Source organism: Centruroides vittatus, unplaced genomic scaffold (genome assembly GCF_030686945.1).
Source record: "Centruroides vittatus isolate TY-2023 unplaced genomic scaffold, ASM3068694v2 contig_923, whole genome shotgun sequence".
In the NCBI taxonomy this organism is placed as follows: domain Eukaryota; kingdom Metazoa; phylum Arthropoda; class Arachnida; order Scorpiones; family Buthidae; genus Centruroides; species Centruroides vittatus.
In genome coordinates, this window is record NW_027122610.1 from 108,272 (window position 1) to 131,354 (window position 23,083).

Below are 23,083 nucleotides of genomic sequence, written 5' to 3' on the forward strand. Positions count from 1 at the left end.
CTTATTCTAAATTAATAATTTAATCAACTTTACGATTATTAATTTTAATTACAAAACCTCACTATTAATTATAAAAATTTATTTAAAAAATCAAACGATGTTTATTAATTAAAAGATCAATGATGCCCTCTTTGTATATATACATATTTTTAAATAAATAAATAATTAATTAATAATAATAATCGTACTTTTTAAATATAAAAATAAAATACGATAAAAATAAATCTAAATTATAAACGAAATAAATATTTATAATATAAAATATATATATATATATATTTTTTTTTTCTCTAAAAATGAACAATTTGTTTATCAGCGGCGCTTTAGGCGCACGTGATCATTTATGGAGAAGAACCTTCGACTGCGAAATATCACGTGCACAGTTGTCAGCTGATCACGCTCTTACTTCCCGCATGAGGATAAACAGTTTAAAAATGTCCAACGTGTCTGTTCGTATCATTTAGGTAATCGGTCACCGAAGCGAAATGAATCCAGCTAGTAAAATAGCCAAACCTCTTCAACTGACTCTAGCCATATTGAAGCCCGATGTGTGTAGGCATCCACACGATATACAAGTAAGGAATCCATATTTTTTCCTGCCTTTACTTTCTTTGTTCTAGTTTATTTTCATTCACTTCTTGGTAGCAACCGACCGTTCTGGTTACCTGCCAGTTCGTCTCCTAATAGAAATCTCTACTTTTTCTTGCTATTTTCTTTGTATTTTCCTTTTAATATATTAATTACACGAAGTTTAATTGTATTTACACGTGCAAATAACTTTTAGGTAATTTGTGTATAATTTACTTATACATTTTTGTTTAAACGACTTTAAAAATTTTCTATTCTTAATAAATCATTAAATTTAAGGTTTACAAATTAACCTACAGCGTTGGATCTTCATCTGCAGCTTATGTAAACAAGATTTACATAGGCTACAGGTTATGTATTGATTTTATGGGTCTTGAGGGCAGGGTGGACCCCTTTAACCATCTTTGGACTACAAAACATTTCTTTATTAATAAAAAGCAGCAAGAATAACACATTGATAGTAGTAGTAACTACTATAAACCTCTTAAATTTTCTTGGGGTTTGAGGGAAAATTCTCCAACTTCCCTATTGTGAGCAGATACGGATTAAGACCCAGTGTCTAAAGATCCGTCGAGTCTTACCTATAGAATTCCCAGGAGACTAAGTCGGTTCTGAAATGTTTCAGCTGTTTGTTTAAACCTGCCTTGTTCTTGTTTAAAATAAAAGCATCAAATCTTTATACGCAGTTATTATTAAAAACCGTTGATACTGATGCGCTTTCTCGGTTTACGAATAATAATAATAAAATTAAAAATTAAATCTCTAACCGTAATCTTGTCATTTCAATTGTAGTCGATAATGTAATAAACAGAAACGAACTACGGACAAAATGATTAATATATTGTCTTTATAACACTATTGGTCAAACTACAAGTGTGAATATTTTGACATTTGAATAAAGAATATTATGGATCCAAGATTTTTGAAGTGTTTAAGTTGCTGTTTCCATTTCAAAAACATCTTCACTTAAACTTATTTAAAGCGGTAATAAAATTTTCGGCCGTAGAACGATCCTTTCGGAGGAGAGAATTTAAAATCATTTCGATTGACAGATGTATTTAATATTAATGTTTATACATATGCAATATTTTTGCTTGCAGTAGTAATAAATTAACATATGCTTAACTTCAAAAAATAGGAAAAAAAAACAAAGTTGATAACCTTCTTGACATTTTATAAACTTTTATTTTTTTTTTGTTATATAATACATAAATATTTATGTACTTTTATTTTGTGCCACCAGTTTTTGCAGATCCTGTTACATAAACATGTTTTGGCATATTTTAATGGATAAGATAAATAAGGAAACTGTTTAAAATATATATATTTAATAAATATTAGTATCGGAAATAGAATATACTAGTTGAAGTTTAATATTTGTTACCTGGTGTGGCGGATTAAGTGTCGATCTTCCACGATTTTGACTCCAAACTTCTCGATTAGGCAAAGGATTTATAAGTATTATCGATTGTGGAGAAATGCGAGAGTTTAAGATAAGCCTTAGTATAAATTATTAAATGAAATAAAGTATTTAATTTTATTTTCAGATGATCAGGCAGATCATTCTGGATAACAATTTCTATTTTATCCAAACCGATACCACCAGACTAAGTCGAGAGAAGGCGGAAAGATTCTACGACGAACACAAAAGTAAGTTTCTTGTCTGCAATGATTATTTCTAATTAAGTTTAATTAGAAAGTTTGCAGTTTTAACATGAATCTAGTTAAAAATATTTTCTGTTTTCAGCATGTTTTCGTAGAGTATAAATAGTTTGTAGATAAGTCTATATAACTTGCAAGATAAATTTTAATCTTTTTAAGTTTAGAAGTCATGTGGTGCAGATTAATCCTTGTAATCATCAGGTCGTATCAGTACTCTACCTAAAGTTCGTGTTTATAATATAAGATAAAAAAGAAAAAATGTAACCTTTCCTTCATGTTTGGAGTCGGCGATAACCTGGATTAATTTGTTAGATAATTTTTAAATTTAGTTTCTTTTTCTCTACGTTGAGATGTAATATTTTATCATTGTTAACATTTTATCAAATGTAAAAATCGGTAATGTTATCTCGAATTTATCGTCATCTATCTGTTATTTTCTATTATAAATATTACTTTTATTATCTATATCAATGTTATAACATTTTTACAATGTAAAAGTCCAGTATATTGCACGTCCATTCATTTTTATTAGATACGTAACGATTACTATTAATAATATTACATCGATTGTGACGATTATCTCAAATCTTTTAGCGGAATTAATGTATCGGTTAGTAGCAATCTGCTATCTTCTCTCGTCGATTTCCTTTCTTGTGTGCGTAACCTGGAATGTGCTCAAGCTATCTGAAATGTTTTCGTTCTGGAAAAATCTTTTTAATTAAAGAATATACTTTTAAGTATTAAATTTATTCCTGTTTCGATCATTTTTCTTGTACGAAGAATTACGTTTATAGTCTCGACATACGTCGGCAACAAAGAAAAAGCTCTGCTGCTATTTATAATCCAAACTAACATTTAATTTATCTACTGCTTATAATTGTACAGAGGTTTTGTTTTTCAAATAAAACAATTTATTATATGGTATAGGGATGATTGCACTTTACTCAGGAAATCATTTGTTCATTCTGTTATTAAGCAAGTTTTGAAATTTTTGTGTAATAATTAATGATTATTTTGTCTGTCTACTACGAAACTAATAAAGTAAACTTCAATAACAATAATATATAATGTCGTTTAAGGTAGTGTTGAAAGACAAGTACATTGATGTATAAGAATGAGGAATGTTCTACAGTTCTTGAATGAAGTTTTTGATTGTTACATCAAATAGAAGTATAATTTTTTCTTAATATTCTGATAAACTTTAACTAAATTTATCCCGAAAAGTACATTTATTTATTAGAAATGTCAGATTCTAAAATTTATAGAACTCTCTTCAATGTTCTGCACTTTCCAGATACATACTTTCTCTTTTAATAGTCTTGAAGGTCAGTATGTTGTTGGACCGTGATACGGATGGCTCGGCTATCCGCTAGGTTATTTTTAACCGGTTACTTGTTTCCACGACACGTAAAATGTCAAACTTTAGTTTTTAACATTTGAAACTCTTGTTAAGCTATTTATTTAATTTTCCAAATAATTAATGAAAAACTTTTTTTCTTTGTGATAGAAATTTATATGTCGTATATTTTAAAATACTATAAACACTATTTTGTTTTATTTTATGAACTTGTATGTCATTTAAATAATTACATAATTTTTAAATAAAATGATAAATAATAATAGCAATTTACTCAAAATTTAATTCAGAAAAAATAATTCGGTCGAGTAGCAGTTCCCGTTGCTCGTCCTCGGTCGCAACATCCGACACGAGAACTCTTCTTAGTCCCGTGTTCGTTCACAAAATAATAATCAAATAAGGATATTTTAATAATATATTGGTTCTGAATTATGAATCTAACTATGAAAACAACTTCAGTTAGTTGCAGGAACTTCATTATTGAGTTTTAAAGGACTAAATGATATTCTGTAGTGTACATTTAAGTTAAATTTAAAATCTCTGAATAGAAAATTAACCTTGTGTTTCTGCTTAGAACATATATTCACCTTTCTGTCTCTCCATCCGGATGCAGAACAGTTGATTGCTTCTTGGAACATCATCAAACTTTCTAAAATTTATTCCAAAGTATTTTCTTGCTATAAAATTTAGAATGACTATCCCAATTTATTAGAGATGGTGTGTATCAATTTGTATTTGCATGTGATTAAATTCTAAAGGTTAAAAATTGATCCGAAATGAATGTTTTCTATTCTCCCAAAGAAAATGTCTGGTTGAAAAAGCTCTTAATTTCATTACATTATTTGAGTTTCCTACAAAAATTTTGATTCTCATTAAAAATACATAAATTAATGTATTTGCTTTATAAAAAAGCACTAAATTTGAGGGTTTTTTTTGATTAAATTTCACTGGTAAAAGATTTTATATTCAAAATAATGTACAAAATGAAGCTAACCTTGGCACAGAACTAAGTTTTGTGCAAGATTAGATCCTTGAAGATGGCAAATCAATACAAATGAAAGACAAATTATTGTAATTGTACATGGCAGATTGCAAAATTGATTCTTTTTCATAAAATTTACAATGTCTTCATCTTGCAAAATAATGATGTAGACATTATAGATAATACAAAAGGTCTGTCATGCAACATGTACTGTCTTTGAAACATTTAGATGCTCTTCAGATTTCTTTTATAACAAAAAAGAAGGTTTGTCTTGTCTTGTCTTGCTCAATGCATCCTCTCCTGCATAACATAATAGTATTGCAGTCAGTTGCATTGATTAGTACAGGAATCAATGTAATCTCATTGCCTTACTATTGTGTACTAAAACAAATCAGTTCTAAGCTAGGATTGATGCCACTTATTCTTCAACTATTAATTCCAGTCAAAATTTTCTGTAGGTTGTAAGTTTCTATAGATCTCGGGTTCTTCTTTTTCTTGCTGCCATTTTTTTCTGGATCAATAATATAGCTAATTTGTCTGGTTCCTTGATTGTAACAGGCTGAGAATGGTTCCTTTCCAACAATTCAGTTGTAGTACAAAGCTCAGTCTTGCTAACTTCGAATCCTCAGAAATCGTAGTCACTTGCAATATGAAGCATGAAGGTGATCAAAGCAGAGCCCCTAGTAAATAAACACTCTCTGTAACTCTAGCACTTATTTACTCAAAGTTGTGATAAAGCTTCATTCATTTGGTACTTAAAGTTTATTTTTTGAATATTCTGAAAATAATAGCGAGGTCGAGGCCGAACTTTTCAACGCAAAAACACGTACATCAGACGTTTGGCGCCGCTTTCCCGTAAGCCTAGAAGTTTGACAATGGTGTTTGGTAAGTCAGTCGAATCGCGCTCGACATTCCAAACGCCATTGTCAAACTTCTAGGCTTGCGGGAAAGCGGCTCCGAATGTCCGACATACACGTTTTTGCGTTTAAAACTTTGGCCTCGACCTCGCTAATTTCATGAAAATATTTGAATGATTTTATTCTATGCTTACATAAAATAAAACTCTCTCAATAAATTGCCAAATAAGTAATGAATTATTCTTATAAAAGTGAAAAAAATAATAAAGAAAAATATACTAATATATTTTTACGAATGAATTTTTAACTTTATTAATAGATAAGTTCTTCTTTGAACGCTTGGTCTCATTTATGTCCAGGTAAGAATATTCAAAAGTAATAATAGAAATAAGTTTTTCTCCTTTTATTTAAAATGATCCTAATGTGCCAATGTTCGATTTTTCAGTGGTATGATATCGGTACACGTATTGGCTCGTGAAAATGCAATTCAACATTGGAGAAAATTGATGGGACCAACAAAAGTTTTCAAGTAATTAATTACTTTTTTAATTACTTAGTTGCAAGACTTGAAATTACAATTGATAGTTTATCAAAATGTAGTATTAATAATTTCAAAACCGAATTATTGAATTTATATATGATTTTACAGAGCACAGTACGAATCTCCCGATTCCATACGTGCCAGATTTGGTTTGACGGATACTAGAAATGCTACACACGGATCAGGTGAGAATGATGAAATTTTGTGAAAATATGTTTATATTATTATTTTATTTATTTATTTTCAACTGACTGCTTGGATTTGATCTCGGGTTCTTGGGTAGGCTGGTGCCTTATTTTTCGGTCATCAGCCTGTTGAGAGAATATGTTCACTATCTTTTAGTATCTCGATGAAATTTCCTTTCGTAGTAATAATTCATGTAGAAAGTTTTTTTAAAAAATAAGATTGAATTAGATAAGTGTTTAGAATTTCAAACAAGTGTAAGAAAATTTTAAAATCATTTTATAGTTGCATGGTTTTGGCTCTAGGCCCTTCAAGTCCTGATTTTCATTCTTTCCACTCTTTGAAAATATAGTCTGTTATTGATTTATAACTTGATTTATATATAGTCTATTATTAACTGTTTAAATCATATATATTTGCTGTTGAATTTACTGGCAATTTTAAAGGCTAATTTTGTTGATAGCTCATCATATTGACTTTGTTGGATATGTAGTTCTGGCCCTAAGCCCTTCAATTTTATATTTGAAATCTATTGTAAATTATATAAATTTAAAATTCTAATAGTGAACACTTGCTAGGATTTAATGACTTGGCATTTAATAAACACATTTGACAGACGGCCAAATGGCCGAGTGGCAGCCTACCATTCCGAGGATTTGGGTTTGAATCCGGATGGCTCGAAAAACCTGGGATTTTCCGGAGGTGGCCTGTTTGGATTCGTCGGGCCTGACATATCTGGCCTCCTAGAGGGCAGTTTTTTCCATTAAGTGCTCGAGCACTTAATGGGCTTGCTAAGAATTAATCAATTAATAATTATTATTTAATCTGATCTATGTCAAAAAAATAATAATAATAATAATAATAAACCAAAGTAAATAGTAAATTCACAACAAACTTTTTCTGTATAACCATTCTTTTGTTTGAATACAAGTCGTTGTGGTGACAGACAAGGAAAATGTAATACGATGTTCTCCTTGGCCTATTTTTTTTATGCCGTCGACTAACTTTTCCACTTTCACGTGGAATCTGTTTGCTTGCTTATCTAGTTATGTTAACAGTTGTCTTGCGGAATATCTGTCCTTTTCTAGCATCTTCCTTATTTCTTACTGAGCCTGGAGTGTTACATAAAATAAGTTTATCATCATTGTTTAGCATCTTATTTTTTTTAAAATTTATTTTAATATATTAATGTACTTCTTTCTCAGTCTTGTTTTGAATCTTTCACGTATAGACTATCGGAAATTTTAAAATTCTAATCTGATCTACTTTACACTGATTTTATAAAAATTTTTGGATATTTTATTCACTAATCTTTACAATTTAAATATACAGATATACTCTAGAATCTCTCTTGTTAACGTTTTCTTATTAGCTGTATTTATTAATAAACAAATATTCTATACATTTGATTTGTTAAAAAAGAAAAAGGCAAAAGGGGCATCTATTCTATCACAATCCTGTGTAGAAGTAATTCTATAATAATTAATTTTTTATGCAAAATTTTAAACTGATATTCTAAGTAGAGTTGTATTAAAAATGAAGTTTTTAATCGTCTCTCTAGATTCGCCAGACTCTGCTAGGAGAGAAATTGGATTTTTCTTTCCGAATTTCGACGCAGTCAGCTGGTATCAGAAACAAGAACCGTTATATCGCAACGGGCAAGCCATGCTGGATAAGGAAAAGTGGATCCACACCATTATCCCAACACCCATGTTAGACATGTCGTTTACCACGAAACGTCCCATGGGGACAGTTTAGCCATAATTAACAGTATACTTTGTACATTTGATACCAAAGTTTTATATTTTTCAATATACTTTAAACTAAAGAAAAGGACAAAAAAAAATGCTCATCAACTTTTATCTAAAATTTTTTTGTATAGAAGTTATCCTTTAAATCCCTGTAAATATATTATTTATGTACATTTTTACATTTGAGAAAAAACATAATTAGATTTAGATTTCAAACACTGTACTTAAATTCCTGTGATTTCACAGTACTTCATCTCATATATAGAACTGTGTACAGTTGTTTTTGACTTAATTATTAATTGTATTACACGTTTTGTTTATTGTAATAAAATTGATTAAAATATAATTCATGTCTGATAGTTTTGTTTAATACTTTGGCTCCGGCCTGCCTGTAAATAGACGAAAGTGTCAGTTGGCCGGATGACCAAAGCATTAAAGGCATCCATATGCTGCTATCAGCGCCGTAACTAGCCTTTTATGTGCCCGGTACAAGCATCTGTAACTATGCCCCAAAACTATGACCCGAAACTTGGTCCAGGTCATTTCTGAGCCCCCCAGGGTCTACGCCCTGTGCCTGGGCACCGCCCTAGTTACGGCACTGGCTGCTATTCAAGACCGATTCGGCTCAAAATTCAGCCCTCGTACTTTTCAGTCCCATCTTGAGCATTGTGCATTCGTATTTAAAATTTAGTTCTTTTGGTAAAGTGAAAAATCAGTTGTCTCAGCTGTTGTCTCTCAGTGTGGATGAAGATAGAAAACATTTTCACTAACTGCTCCCTTTCTAAAGTGAGCTTTATACAATAAATATACGTGTATTATGTTATATACAGTAAGCACTATTTATTGTGATCACTGGTTATTAGAATCAACTTCAAGGATCCATTAAAAACAGTAAAATCCGCTGTATTTTAGTCTGTTATTAGAATCGTTTTTGAAATTTTGCAGGCAGGTTTGAGCATTAGGATAGAGGCTATAAAATTTTGACAGTGTGAGGGAGACAGACTGGTTGTCCAGTGGCGTAGGACTTCATGAAGAATTTACTCGTTATTAGCATTTAAAATTTTATTATTATTATTTTATAAATCATCTCTACCCTCAAAATTTAGCTTTTTGGCATTTTATAATAATTAATAATATAAATTTTTTTAAAAATAAGATGTCATAACAGATGGCGCTACGTACAATTTTAAAGTTTTGGCCGGGAAAGTTACGCAACTTTTCGCTGCAAATTTTAATTAAGTTATAAATTGATTTCATAACATTACTTAGTATTTAGAACAACGAGGCCTGGAAACCAAGCACTTGATGCGCTCGTGGCACATTAAGGGCCTGATTCGTTACTGACCATTAGAAAGTCGGATAATTTTTAATTATCCTAGAATATGAAACCTTCGTCACCTTTCCCCATGGTTTAACCTCACTCGGTTTCTTACAGGCTACGGAAATTTCAAGCAATATGTGCACACGTTCGACGTTGAAGACAGCCAGTACTGCGAGCTGCAGGAGGAACAAACGCCGATGCACTTAATTTCCCATTGCGATAGGTACGAATGGATTTATGAGAGTGGCAATTTCGGAAGGATACAATTGGCCATTGCAAGTCGTCCGGGCACGTACAACGTAACATCACTTACTTTCATTCATATCCCACAACAAGGGTCTTGTGCTCTCCCCCAAGGGCGCACAAGTTCCCTTTCTAGCTTAGTTTATTTCCTGTTGTACTTTTTGTAGTTCTTTAGTGTTGTGCTCCTTGTTTTGTCTTACATTACAAATGTATGTTAATTGTTATCTTAATTTTAAGCTGCATCTTTTATGGTATGTTGTAAAAAATATCTTTTTGCCAGTACTGAACCAAAAAATATGGCAGTATGGTCGACGTGATTCAGGAATCAGCTTATAACTTTAAAGGATTAAATTGGATTGATAGAATAAGGCAACACTGCATGTGAGCGATCTGCCGAGAGGGGGTGCCTCCCAGGAGGAATTTCTATGGGAAATTGGTGCATATTTAGATGTTACACAAGTGAAGAAACCCGAAAACTCCAAGTGATTGGTGACGCGAACTCGCGACTAACGGCCCGATTGGTTTAGTGGATTTACCGAGTGGATAAACCTCTAAACCAATACTTATAGTTTTATCCACAAATTTTTCTTGGGCAGTCTGTCCCAGATGTGTCTGGTCCTATATCTCACCACCCGGATAAGAGTTTTCAATTTCAACGTATTTTGGTCAATGGGAGGATTTTATACCAATAGCAAGAATCTGTGGCAGAATCAATGCTCTGACGTACTTCGGACCGTTTATCTATGGTGAATATATTTTGAAATTTCACATTTCATTCTGCTCGAGTTCCCAAACACGTCATTGTTACAAGATTAAAATCATGAGTTTTAAGAGTTTTAATACTGTACAGTACATAGAATTTCTATATAACACAAGTCTTCAGTACTGATTACATATTCTTTATTTATCTAGCAAAGAAATAATTAAAATAATAATTGCGTTTAATTATTATTTACTGAATATTTAACAGACTATAACTGTATAGAAATTTACATTTTCTGAATGAATTTCAAATTATTTTATAAACTTTGTAACGAATTTAAATGCAAATAGCCAATTACTGTTGAATTTATATTGATCCTACACAAAAAATTTGTTTTTTAGTGTAAAAAGAACATCACCAAAACCTCACAGTGTTGTCAGAACAGCCTAAGTGGCGGGCTAATTAGCGAGATAACCATCAGGCTTCTCAACCCGACGATCCTTGTCTCAAACTCGGTTAGTTGTTTGTATGGTCTTCGATTGTGACTTAAAGCCATCTATAGTGATATAGTGTCCCTCTGCAACAGGTGAACTATAGACAGGATGTCGTTCCGAGCTTCTTGATACGCACTTTAACGCCCTTTGCTGGCATTACGCTATAACTTTAACCATTTCCATATCTGCTTGAGACGTATCTGCGTGCCAAGTTTCACTTAAAAACTTAGTCTTTTGTTACAATATGTTTGTTACAAGGCTGGCTCTTAACAACTTGTCTGCTTGCTCGTTTATTGTCATCCCTTTATGAGTTGGGGTCCATACAAGAAGCGTCTGCAGGTTACTTTTGTCGCGTCCTTGCGCGAACAGTTGTACCGACGTTGGTATCGCAATATGATCTTTTCATGCTGTATTCTGGGACATTGAGGTGAAGAGAATAAGTGGTCACTGTTGCAATTTATGCAACGAGTAGTCTCTGCTGTACATTTTGTGTCATGTCGCGGGTCCCCGCATCGTTTACATCTTAGGATACCTCTACAAAATTTTTGTGTGTGTCCCAACTTCCCACATTGCTGGCATAATCTGGGATGTTCCTCATAAGGTTCCACGCGGTACGCCATCAGATATAGACGCAGATGACGTGGGAATTCAGTCGTAACTAGAGATATTTTTATTGTACCGGTTTGAATCGTCTGACCGTCTTGTTTTTGGCTAAATCGTTGTACACTAATTAGGAGTTGGCCATCCTCTTTTAACAGTTGATAGATTTCCTCTGCATGCAGCTTTTTACCATGCACAGGCGGGCATAAGAACCTCTAGTGAGGCCGAAATGTCGTCGATATGAGTATTATAAGGATGAATGGTGAGAACGCTGTTAAGGATATTTTCCCAGTCCTAGTAGTAGAGATCTTCAATATTTTTCCATGTATATTATCATGGGAGCGTTTAAAATTGTGGTATATACGTTTACCAGTTAGAGGGGGTATCCCCTACTGTATCCCCTACGTTTGCAGGACGCACGTCGGGTTGTTTAAGGATAGAACCCGGGAGTTTATCCGTTGTAGGAGATCCGCGTTGATGGGCCCCTCGTGATATAGCCAATAATGGGGTGTTGTTGGGGGTCTCGGTCGTAGTGGTCGGAGCTATCTCCAAGAGTTTGTTGATCGGCGTTAACGAGTGATAAGTGTTGTTCAGTGGTCAGCGGGTCGTCGGACGACCACGTATTTCGTCTGTCCGTTTGGTAGGATTCCACGGATCCCCCTTCTCCCGTACTCGGGAGGTTGATTAAAAAATGTTCGTACTCACACAGGTTACATGGTCACTAGTAATTCACTCGTGATGACGTGTGCAGAGTGTTTCAAGATCCAACGTTTCTATATGTGTACGACTCTCGTTCGTAATAGAAACTAAATCTCATTCTTTTGAATCAAATCGATACAAGCATCTTCCTTTACTTCGTCAAGACACAAAGCATGCGAAATATACGCTAAAGATTATGAAAATTCGAATACTTGAAAACTCAAATTTTGAAAATGGCGCCTCGATCTTCCAATGTACTCGTTATGGTTGCTTGACCAGCATTGTAGTACAATACCTCTCTCAGTCAGCGTCCTCTTTAGTTTGTATTTCACACTAAAAAGAATAAAAATGAATCGATCAAAAGCGCAGCGCGATAATCATTTACTGTGGAGCATGGCGAAGTTTCAAAGAGACTTAAATTCTGCAATTCATTGCCCCGTACACGGATGGAAACGTTCTTCACTTCATATATGTAACTCCTCTCTTCCTCCTCCTCCTAAGAAATGTACATCTACTACGAAATATTGTTTAAATATCTTTAAAGAGTCGTCCATAGCCGGAGTTAGCAATATAGCGGCCGCTAAAGGGAAGTTTGAAAGATTTATTTGGATATTTATCGTTATTTGTTGCTTGACCGGATTCATATACCAAGTAACGCTCTTTCTTCGCCATTATTATAACTATCCTACAAGAGTACAAGTGCTTGTTAAGACGGAGGGTTTAATGGAATTTCCTTCTGTAACGCTCTGTAACAATAACAGGTATAGAGAGAGATTCATTTGAATTTATAAAGAATTCAAAGATTTCTGTTTTAAATTTATTTTACAGAATTAGGAAGAGCGAATATTGTAAGTATAATAAGAGTTCGTGCCCTACCGATCCTATAGAACTTGACGAAATGAAAGTAAGTTATTTCATGTTAATATACGTTAGCGCAGATTTACACACAAGCTGAAATAGGGCCTGGTGCTTATAAGTTTATTATTATATATTGCGGGGCCTACCGTGCTCGAATGGATAAACTGCTGAACACTTAGTCATGGGTTTGCGCCTCCGTAATGGGATGGTTCCGTGGTGTTTTACTCGCTATCTAACAATTTCTCCTGGGAGGCAACACTTTGGCACATCTTCTGTGTGTTGCGTTGCCATGTCCCATCAAACAAACACGTTGAAGGTAAAGGAAATCTCTAATGAAGAAAAGGGCTATTAGTTAATTACACGCGAAAATATTGGAATAGTGTCAGATTTGGCTTGTCGAGTTTCTTTCTGAGACTCAATGTACCCAAAAGATGGGGGAAAATTCTGTGTTTAAGTATATTTTGTTTAATATGTCAGAATGGGTATGAAAACTTGTGTATAAGGGAGATTAAGTCGACTAGATTCACAGTTGAATTAATGCTATTAAATTTTGATAGTTAAAGTTCGAGGGGGTGAGGAGGTAGAACAAGTCATGTGTTATAATATATATCGAGTGTGGTCGAACTTAATAAAAATTTTAATCGTTATTACCACTTATAATATTTTTAAAAACTCAATCCCACTCTCAAAATAAGTCTCTTGCTTTTTTTATTATAATTAATAATATAAAAGTTATTTTTTAAATAAAATCTCTTAACAGATGGTGGGTGTTTCATACAATTTTAAACTTTACTAATATTTTTCGCCGGAAAAGTTACGCAGCTCGTTGCAGAGTTTTTAATTAATTCGATGTATTAACCGATAACCTCCTATCGAACCTAACAAGACGTATAGCATATAGCGTATATTTGTTGTCTACTTTGTTTTAATTGCTACTAGTGCGGCGGTTATCTGATAACACAATATTTGATAACACTAAAAAATTAACTTAATATATGGAGGAGAAAAGTGATAAAATAATGGTAATAAGGTTATCTTTTGTTTTGTAGCTGAAAGAAAAAGAAATTCCCAAGTTACAGCTTCAGCTTCTAGTTGAAGATAGGCCCGATATCAGGAAAATTTTGGGTCACAATATATCAGACATGATCGTCTCGTGCATTTTTACAGGCATACCGCCCATGAAGGGAAGAGAATGTGTCAAGTTAGTTTATATATTAAATTCGCAGTTAATTAAAATTAAAAATGTGTGTGAGAATTTTCGAATATTTTCAGCCGTTTTGAATATTTTTATGACCCGGATTTCGGAAATTGTTATAGTTTGGAATCGGTAGAAGAAGATGGCGATGCTCTGAAGGCTTCTGAATCTGATGTTTGGCAAGAATTAAGTGGCAAGGATTATTTTACAATTGTACATTTCAATTTTATATAATGTACCTTATTTATATAACCGTATTTAATTGGGATCTGTCCAGCATCCACTTACTTGTGGACTTAGACGAACTTGAATGGGGACGAATAGAAAGGCCCATGACAAGTATAGAGCAGAAAGAATTAAATGCAAAGGGTAGAATTTTAAGGTTTTTGGTGTTTTCATTTTCATTGTTGTGAGGAAAAGAGCTAAAAGAACGCAAGTCAGCTTTACTTTTTTCTTAACGCTCTGGGGACCCGAAATCGAATCCGGACGGATCGAAAGATTCCCAGGGAATTTTAGTGAGTGGACGGGTATGTTGGACCTCACTACCCGGCCGCCCCCTTATAGACCTTACCGAACTCACGATGGACTTGCTACAAGAGGCCCTACTAGCACCCACAGGGCGAAAAGAGTTTTAAATACGCTCACACTATTGATTGTGGTTTATAATTAGAACTTTAACATCGTTCTTAATATTCAGTAAAAAAAAGAATAAAGAATTTATATTATATATCTTAAAGGGTCCCTATTAATTACATATTCAGTAAGGAGGCTCTCCTAGTGCTCCTTACTTTTTAATATAAACAGAATTATTTTGCTAATAAAATTTAACGAAGAAGGCAAGGAGACAGCCTTATTCTTTAAGCATAATATTAATAATACATAACGAATAAGGCTGTCTATATGTCTATTCTTAGATGTCATTAGGAGAAATTCAACTGGTAAAGCGTATAAAATATATTAAACTTATATTGTTTTAAATACTAGTTTTAAGCAATACTAGACTTAACAGTAGCTTTAAGTATAAAATACTAGTTTTAAACAGTAATAACAGTAAGGCAATAGGAACAATAAATCAATGTAACTATTCTGTTGATTAAAAATGTTTCCTACAAAAAGCATGCCTCTGTTGGAGTCTGTTTACCAATTCATTTAATTCAGAAAAATAAACAGTTTAGCGTGTTCTTTGTACTGTGTACGCAATATTTGTTTAGTGGGTACATTATTAAGAATTCGTATTGTATAAATGATCGGAATATTGAAATGTTTACCAAAGAAAGCGTATAACAGGAAACGAAACAACCGAAACAGAAATAGAAATTATATTATTGAAACTATCCAATACGGAACCTCAAAAAACGTATACCTGTTCAAAACGGAAATCTGCCAAACCGGAAAACGTTTTCAGTACCGTGCGATTCCGGCTCACACGGGTTTTAATATAGTTTGTCTTAGATTTATCGAAAAGTTTTCTTTAATTTGCCGTCTTTATTACGTGTAATTTCTCGTGTTTCGTGAAAAGTTTTGAATAAATCGCGAAATTCGTCATCTTTTCATCGTGAAATCTTTGTGAGAATTAATAGCAAACATCTTGCTTTTGAAACTTTCTTTTCATTTTCTATTTCCTTTTTTTGATTTTATAAATTAAAAGTTTTTTTTTTTTTTTTTTTAAGTATTAGCTATAGTCTCTTCTATTCTCCTGTAAGCTTATATGCAAGCTTTGTACGTCTATATACAAGCCTCTGTTCCTCGTGAACCCTCCCAGTGTTCAAGGAACGTAACCGCTTGGCTGAATCGGATATTTAGCGGTGCCCAACTGTAGTGGCTTGTTGGGTGCATAAACGATGAAAGAATTCGCTCTTCTATAGCACTTATATTAAGAGAACTTCAAATTTTTATCTTCAGCTCTTGGTATCACGCATGCCAATTGGCTCTTCATTCTTATCTTCAACAATCTAAATTCTTCTCTAAAGATCTTTTCACATTCATAATTATTTTATTTAGACTGTTCAACATGGTTTAAAAATCAGTTAAAATTCGTTTTCAATGTATTTAAGTCATTACAAGAGCGATTTTTTAGCAAAGTATGCTTGAAAGCTGGAGCAACTTAACGTTTAAACTGTTAACATCTCTATAACTATATAAAAATTCCTACAGGTTAATAAGTTTTAAACGAGTTAAAACTAAAAATTCAATTACAGAATTAGTTTTAGTTTTGAATGTTGAAGAAGACGAATATTTGGAACCGTCGAGGGACGTAGCCATTACAGTTGTTATGCATACCACAGATGTTTATCCTGATCCTTTTACGGAAGGACACGAAATTCGACCGGGATTTTCTTATAAATTTGGCGTACAAAAGGTTAAAATATCTATTAAAATATATAATATTAACATATATATAATCAAATTAATTAAAATAATTTAAACTGTCTTAACTTTTTCAGACATCCTTTCAGTTACTTCCACCTCCTTATAAAACTAATTGTACAGAATATAGTAAATTGGAATGGGAAAAGAACAACGATAGAATGTCAAATACAAGAGTAAGTACACTTTAAATATAATTTACTTCAAGTTAATTACATTTAAATGTTAAATTTTTCAATAATTCTAGATGTGCACTGCAAAATGTTCCCAATCTATGCAATTAAAGAAGTGTAATTACATCACCGATGAATTGAGTCTATTTTTTGACGACGTTCCCTGGAAAGATGGAGAGAAAGACGAAGGTATAAGCTATAAAACAATTTAATTAAGTAAAATTATAATAATTTACATCACTTTTTATTTAAATTTTAGTTAAAATAAAGTGCGCCGAGAAGATAGCAAACGACACTAAAGAGTATTGTCGCAAGTTGTGCAGAGTTCCGTGTTGGTACGTGATTAAATCATTAAATATTTTAAATTATTTATTTTTAAGTATTTTTTTCTTATTAATATTTCTATTAAGTAGAAAAGTTTGAGATAATTTTAATATATTTATAAGTGAAATAATTATAGGCAAAGTACATTCGAAGTAGAATCGGATGCGACCATATGGCCTAGGAAGAAAAAAGTAAAAATGGCAACATTTAACGTTAATATTTATAATATTGTATTATTTTAATTTAATTTTTATTAAAATTTCCATAATTTAAACATATTCTCTCATTTATAATTACTAATTTTGATATTTTTAGTACTCGCAACTAGAAGAATTGGGTGATTGGAGAAACAGATCCTACGACGATATTAGGTGAATGGCTTCGTAATATACTAAGAATTTAGCACTTAATTGTAATTTGTATAAATTCTTAATTAATTAGTTATAAAAGAATAATTAAAATATTTATTTCCAGTCACAATCTCGCTAGAATAAGGGTATTTTACTCCAGCATGGATCATACAATGTATAAGCACATTCCTATAATAGATGTACTTTTATTTGTTTATTATAATTATTAATTATAAACACACGAAAATGAATAAAATTAATAATTATATTTTATAGTCTTTAGAAGTCTTCAGCCATCTCGGAGGATTAATTGGAATTTGGTTGGGAACGTCGTTAATCGCCGTTTGTGAACTATTCGAGAAGGCAATTTCCATCTTCACTTATTGCTTCAGGAGAAGAAGAAATCAGCGAAAAGTTAAGAAAGTTCTGTTTTAATCACGTGTCTTCTCTGCCGATTCGTACGACAAAATTAAGAAATTAACAAATAAGTTTTATATAAAATTTTGCCCAACAAATCGACTGGAAATTTATTAAAATTGTTTATGTAATATTGAGTATACACGCATCTCTATACAATCCGATATCTATGTGATATATATACTGCCTCTAACTTAAGATCTAACATGTAAGTCGACCGGGTGAGAGCTTAAATAAAACGCTTCTTCTATGCTCTTCCTTCGTTAGATATTATAGAAAAACAGCTCCCATTCTCCAATTCTCCAATATCAATTAGACACATATTCATGAAAGCTTATCACACCGGTGAGCGAGAATAAAATTACAAAATCTTTAATGATTATCTACAATGAGGTACGTCTCTTTTTGACAATACAGTATATTATACAGAACACTTAAAATGCATTTCGGACTCAATACGTCTCTCTTCGGTGTTCATAAAATTATACAAATCACAAAATTATATAAATTTATACAATGATCCCTGATGTAGTACTTGTATATGTGTGTAATTGATATAGAATAAGTCCAGTTCTCGAACAGGAAACGATGCCCGGTGAATGCAGATCGGAATTTCCTCCGAAGTTCCTCTCCACGAAGATCTATAACAGGTGAGGTAAAATATATAAATAATTATGGTCATAGGACCCGAAAAATTAATATTAGAAAACGCATAAAGATCCAATGTCATATAGGCCGTTAGTCGATATGAGACGTTATTGCTTGTATAATTAGGAAATGTTTTTAAAACCGAAATTGAAGTTACTAAACAGGTCCAAAAATAGTATAAAAAGTACAGAAGAATTCTTAAAAGGTATAAAATTAGACCAGTTATAGGACCTATATTGGAGAACAGCACGATTGATATTGACACATCTATAAATAATAGAAAAGGTATAAAATTCCGTAGCAGGTATGTGGATGACTGTTTCATCCTGTATAATAGTGATGACATTAATCCTAAAAGTTTATTGAATATTGTTAACAATTTAGATAGTAACTTATGTGACCGGAGGGTCTCGTTGATACGGAAACCGAGACGGCGCGGCGTGTTGAATCGGTATTAGAACGAGGTCACGCGAGCGCGGGCGATCGAATGGAGACGGAGAAACAGCCCGACGGAAGTAAAGTACTTAGACACTAACTAAATAACAGTTTATTTTCAACAAAAAGGAGTACATGATACAATATACAATAGATATATCTGATTATATCGACTTTATCGATCTAGCGGTCGCGAGAGAGAGAGTTTACATGAGATAGGCGCGGGGATAAATACCTTGTAGAAAATCTTTGTTACGATGTTTTGAGTGTAAAGAATCTTGTAGGAGATCTTGATCTTATACGAGCCGAGGAAAGGAAGTTCTAGATGACAGTTCTTATTCCGGATTATGGTCGTAGGTGAGAAGGATGGCGTGCACGTAAAGATAATTAAAACGAGATGCCCGATACTATAATAGAATGATATATGCAAACGTATAATGATGTATCCAAAGACATCCGAAAATTGAATGGCCCGGTCGAGGAACCGGCGACGATTACCTTACCTCGGGAAGAACTGAGCATCGACTCCCTAAGTACTAAATATACTAAATAAAAAATAAAAGGATGAAAGGATGCCTAGTGATAGATTAATTCCACTTCATAGCGCTTAAACAACAAAAAGTATAGCGACACGGTTTCCGATTGGCAAGAAAATATTTTTTTAACTGTATAGAAACATCACCAATCGATCGCCTAAATAATCGGGCTATAATTCCTCTAATTTAAATAATTAATACTAAGTAATTTACTACTAGAGGCAGAGTCGATAGATATACTGGTCCTTGCGCTGCCAATAGTTTTAATGTTCCTAACTGGTTTAATAAATATTTCTGCCACTTCGAGCGCTTCGATCTCATCAAGGCGTAAGTTTGGATTGAGCATAGGGAGAGTCAGCCGTAAACATTCGAAATTCTTTTAATATATAAAATTTTCTTGTTTTTAACTCCGATATTTCTTTTGTCTTTTTTAAAAGACTGTTTATAAATACTATTTTAATCCGGTTTTGAACATTATTTATTCGTAAATGTCGTTAATATTTATATATCTATTAACTGTCACTTTCACGATTTTAGACTTTAAATTGATTAAACTGTTTGTTTTCTGCTTACAATTTGTGTTCATTTTTAAACATTTTTGGGAGTATTTGTTAAGGGCAAGAAAACGTAATTAAAAAATTTATAGTTAGGCCTGTATATACATTATTAATTAATATGGGATGTCTTTGGGATTCGCGATAATTCCGAATCGGGAAGAAAAGAAGTCGATGAGAATTATATATTCTATTTCTGGAAATGTATAGAAATGTTAAACCATGTGTAAAGATAGGATAGATTTAAAGTGTTGCAAATAAAGAAATTTAAGATTTAGGGTGGCTTTGGAGTTCATCAAGATTAAGCCCATATCTTTTTTATTTATTAAAATTAGGTGAATTATTGTAGTATGCAGTGAGAAAAAAAGGTATGATATGTGTTGTTCACAATTTATATTGTGTTTATTAATGAGATAGAAATTAAAGTTGAGCCAAAAAAGTTACTAACAGGTTAGAGAAGGAGATTAAAATTCAGTAGATTTACTTTTTAAATTTCAAATATAAGCTGTCAGAGAAAATAAAGAGGAAATTCCAACTATTTAGACAACGTATTCAACATATTTACCGACACACATAATAACTTATACTCGTATGATTAAAAGATAATGATTTAGAGGTTGGCAAATAAAATTGGTAAATGTAGGATGGCAAGAGTTCAGACAGAATTATTAGATATTGACAGTGATAGCGATTAGTGATGATATAGAGGCTAAAAGAAAGACATGTTAGTGTTACTTTAAACCTATATAAATAAAGGACAGGTGTAGTAGGCCATCAATAAATCTTAATTCATATTCTACTTGTGATAGTGCAGAATATTATATAAATTGCCAAACTATGTAGAGCCAATGTGAGTGTCATGTGAAATGTAATTTCTCATGTCAAAAATGCAAAACCATTTTATCCCAAATACTATTTCTCACTGTACTAAGCCAAGTAAAATTGTATAGCACACTTTATGTAGTGTTAAAGTTAATAAATTATTTAAAAAATAGTATGTCTTTATCTGGATTAAATTTCTATGGCTATTTAAATGTATCAGAGGATAAGCTACGGTTTTTCTAATAATATTGTCAAACAAAACAGTAAAATGCAAATTTATTTACTTATTTTACCATTACCTATTTATTAAACAGTTATATTATACAAGAACTTTCATTCACAATATGTAGCAATATAACAGTTTTAAACATTATAAAAGAGCTTTATAATGTTTAAAACTGTTATATTAAAACTAATATCTCAACTATATAGTAGAGATAACAGAGACTTATCACACTGCTACTGGTAACATTAAAATGACAGAAGATTGCATTCTGATGTTAGAAGTGTCATTTTTATGTTACCAGTAGCAGTGTGATAAGTCTCTGTTATCTCTACTATAGTATTTGAGATGTTAGTTTAAACATTTCTCTTTTTAAAACTTGAATAAATTAAATCAAAAATATAACTATTTTCGATTTATCTACATCTTCATCTCTAATTTAAAATCAATGTAAATACGTAAAAAAATATTTAAAAAATTATTTTAAAAATGTAATTACGAATAAGATTTTTTCTCAGAACAGTAGAAAAAACTTTGAAAAATATTTGAAAACGGGAAAACTACCTATAAACCTACTTCTCGCCGTAGTATGACTCTAACGCCAGCTATCGGCAACGTGATGCATTAACTCTACTTGATAGCATAGAGCAAGGACCAGTATATCTAACGGGCGCCATCTCTTAACTAAATTAATAACTATAATATTTAATTAATTATTTAAAAATTATAGTTATTAATTTAGTTAAGAGATGGCAGTTAACGTCTATTTCTAGTAGCAAATTACTTAGTATTAATTATTTATATTAGCGAAATTATAGCCCAATTATTTAGGCGCTCGTTCGGTGATGTTTCTATATACGATATCGGGCTTCGCAATGCTTGTTATACTTGTAGAAAAAGTTTATAAATAGAACTACATCCGAATATGATAAAAATAATGAAATTATTGCTGTCGTTAAATTGTTCTTTATTAAATAACTACCCAAGAAAACTTCTTGAGAACTGGCTGAAGCTTATATTTTTGGTATGATTTCATTGATAAAAGCAAAAATTAATTAAAAATTAATGACATAACAATGAGCGACACGTGAGGTGTATAAATATACAAATTAGCGGTTGTAGCTTAAGCTGTGGTAGTGTCTGCTGTATCAGCCTATTGTGAGAAGCGATCATTCGTTCTGGGTCCGTACAGGACGTTTCAACCCAGCCGTTTTGGGAAGCAACTTCTCTGGTTGTCCTCAAGGTCCTCTGAACCTCGTCGCCGGCCGTGGTAGGACTTCCAGCGGCCTGCGGGACAGGAAGAAAGCACAGGGGGTTACCACTCCCCAGGAGGAACAGCATCTGACGCTGCATTCTCTTCTATGCGCATGTGTCGACGCATCGCTCGCTCACTTCTTGTGGTCGCCATGTGGCTGACCACGACTTCCTCCTCTGAGGCGATCTTGCCTGCCCTGGAAAGGCGAGGAGTCGGAGGCTCCTCCTCGGCTCTTTCCAGAACTACAGCTGGCTGCAATCCCAACGTTGCAGCCTTTCTTTTGCTAGCGTTCCGCTTCTAGCGGACTGCCGCTTTTTGGTTGTGGTGCTGGGTATACCACTTCCTCCCTCTTTTCTACTCAATAGCCCGTTTTTTAGCTCAGGAGAAACTCCTGAGCTAAAAACGAGCTATTGAGTAGAAAATTGAGTAGCAATATGGCTTCATATTGCTGAGAGTGCAGAGTCACATGCACTAACTCTCTTTGTTCAGCCATCATTAAAATAAGAAGAGGGGCTTGAGGCCACTCCCAACTTTCCACGGATCCCCACATCTTTTCGAGCATCGGGGTATGCGATTAAGGCCTCCCCATGTCTGGTTTAGCCCGCTGCAGGGACAGCTACCCATTTAAATAGCCGCCTACCTAAGGTCACCCCAGCTTGGCTTGGGCCACCCCCTTACGGCCCATCCAGCCCATGATGGGCCTTTAAGCACCTCCCTCCCGAAAGACATAAAAAAGTTTGTCCTATGCCACAGAGAGGCTCTGCCAACAACATGTCACGGAAGACAACAGTTAGCAGGATCCTGTGAGCCACTACAAGCGCTATCTCTCTGGCCACTAGCAAGGTTTCGGCAACGGAAGTACGACTCCTTGCCCCATTGGCTTCGGCATGCAGACTCCGGCCCCTAGGCCAGCACTGGCTGTGCACTTCTTTTTTGCCGTGTGGA

The 23,083-nt window shown here is 33.1% G+C and overlaps 1 protein-coding gene across 1 annotated transcript; it reads left to right on the top strand.

The window, feature by feature from the left end:
* The first annotated feature begins 329 nt into the window (after positions 1-329).
* On the top strand, positions 330-8,267 carry LOC136984564 (nucleoside diphosphate kinase 6-like). The gene is made up of 6 exons (XM_067281608.1): positions 330-575; positions 2,136-2,238; positions 5,766-5,805; positions 5,892-5,975; positions 6,096-6,172; positions 7,732-8,267. Exons 1-6 carry the CDS (start codon positions 486-488, stop codon positions 7,926-7,928), a joined length of 591 nt encoding a protein of 196 aa, XP_067137709.1. The 5' UTR covers positions 330-485; the 3' UTR covers positions 7,929-8,267.
* Positions 8,268-23,083: the final 14,816 nt, after the last annotated feature.

Excerpts from the sequence above, each read along its gene's own strand:
- LOC136984564 (XM_067281608.1), top strand. The coding sequence starts at position 486 with ATGAATCCAGCTAGTAAAATAGCCAAACCTCTTCAACTGACTCTAGCC. Across the intron at positions 2,239-5,765 it reads ATTCTACGACGAACACAAAA|ATAAGTTCTTCTTTGAACGC; the intron begins GTAAGTTTCTTG and ends CTTTATTAATAG. Across the intron at positions 5,806-5,891 it reads TTGGTCTCATTTATGTCCAG|TGGTATGATATCGGTACACG; the intron begins GTAAGAATATTC and ends TCGATTTTTCAG.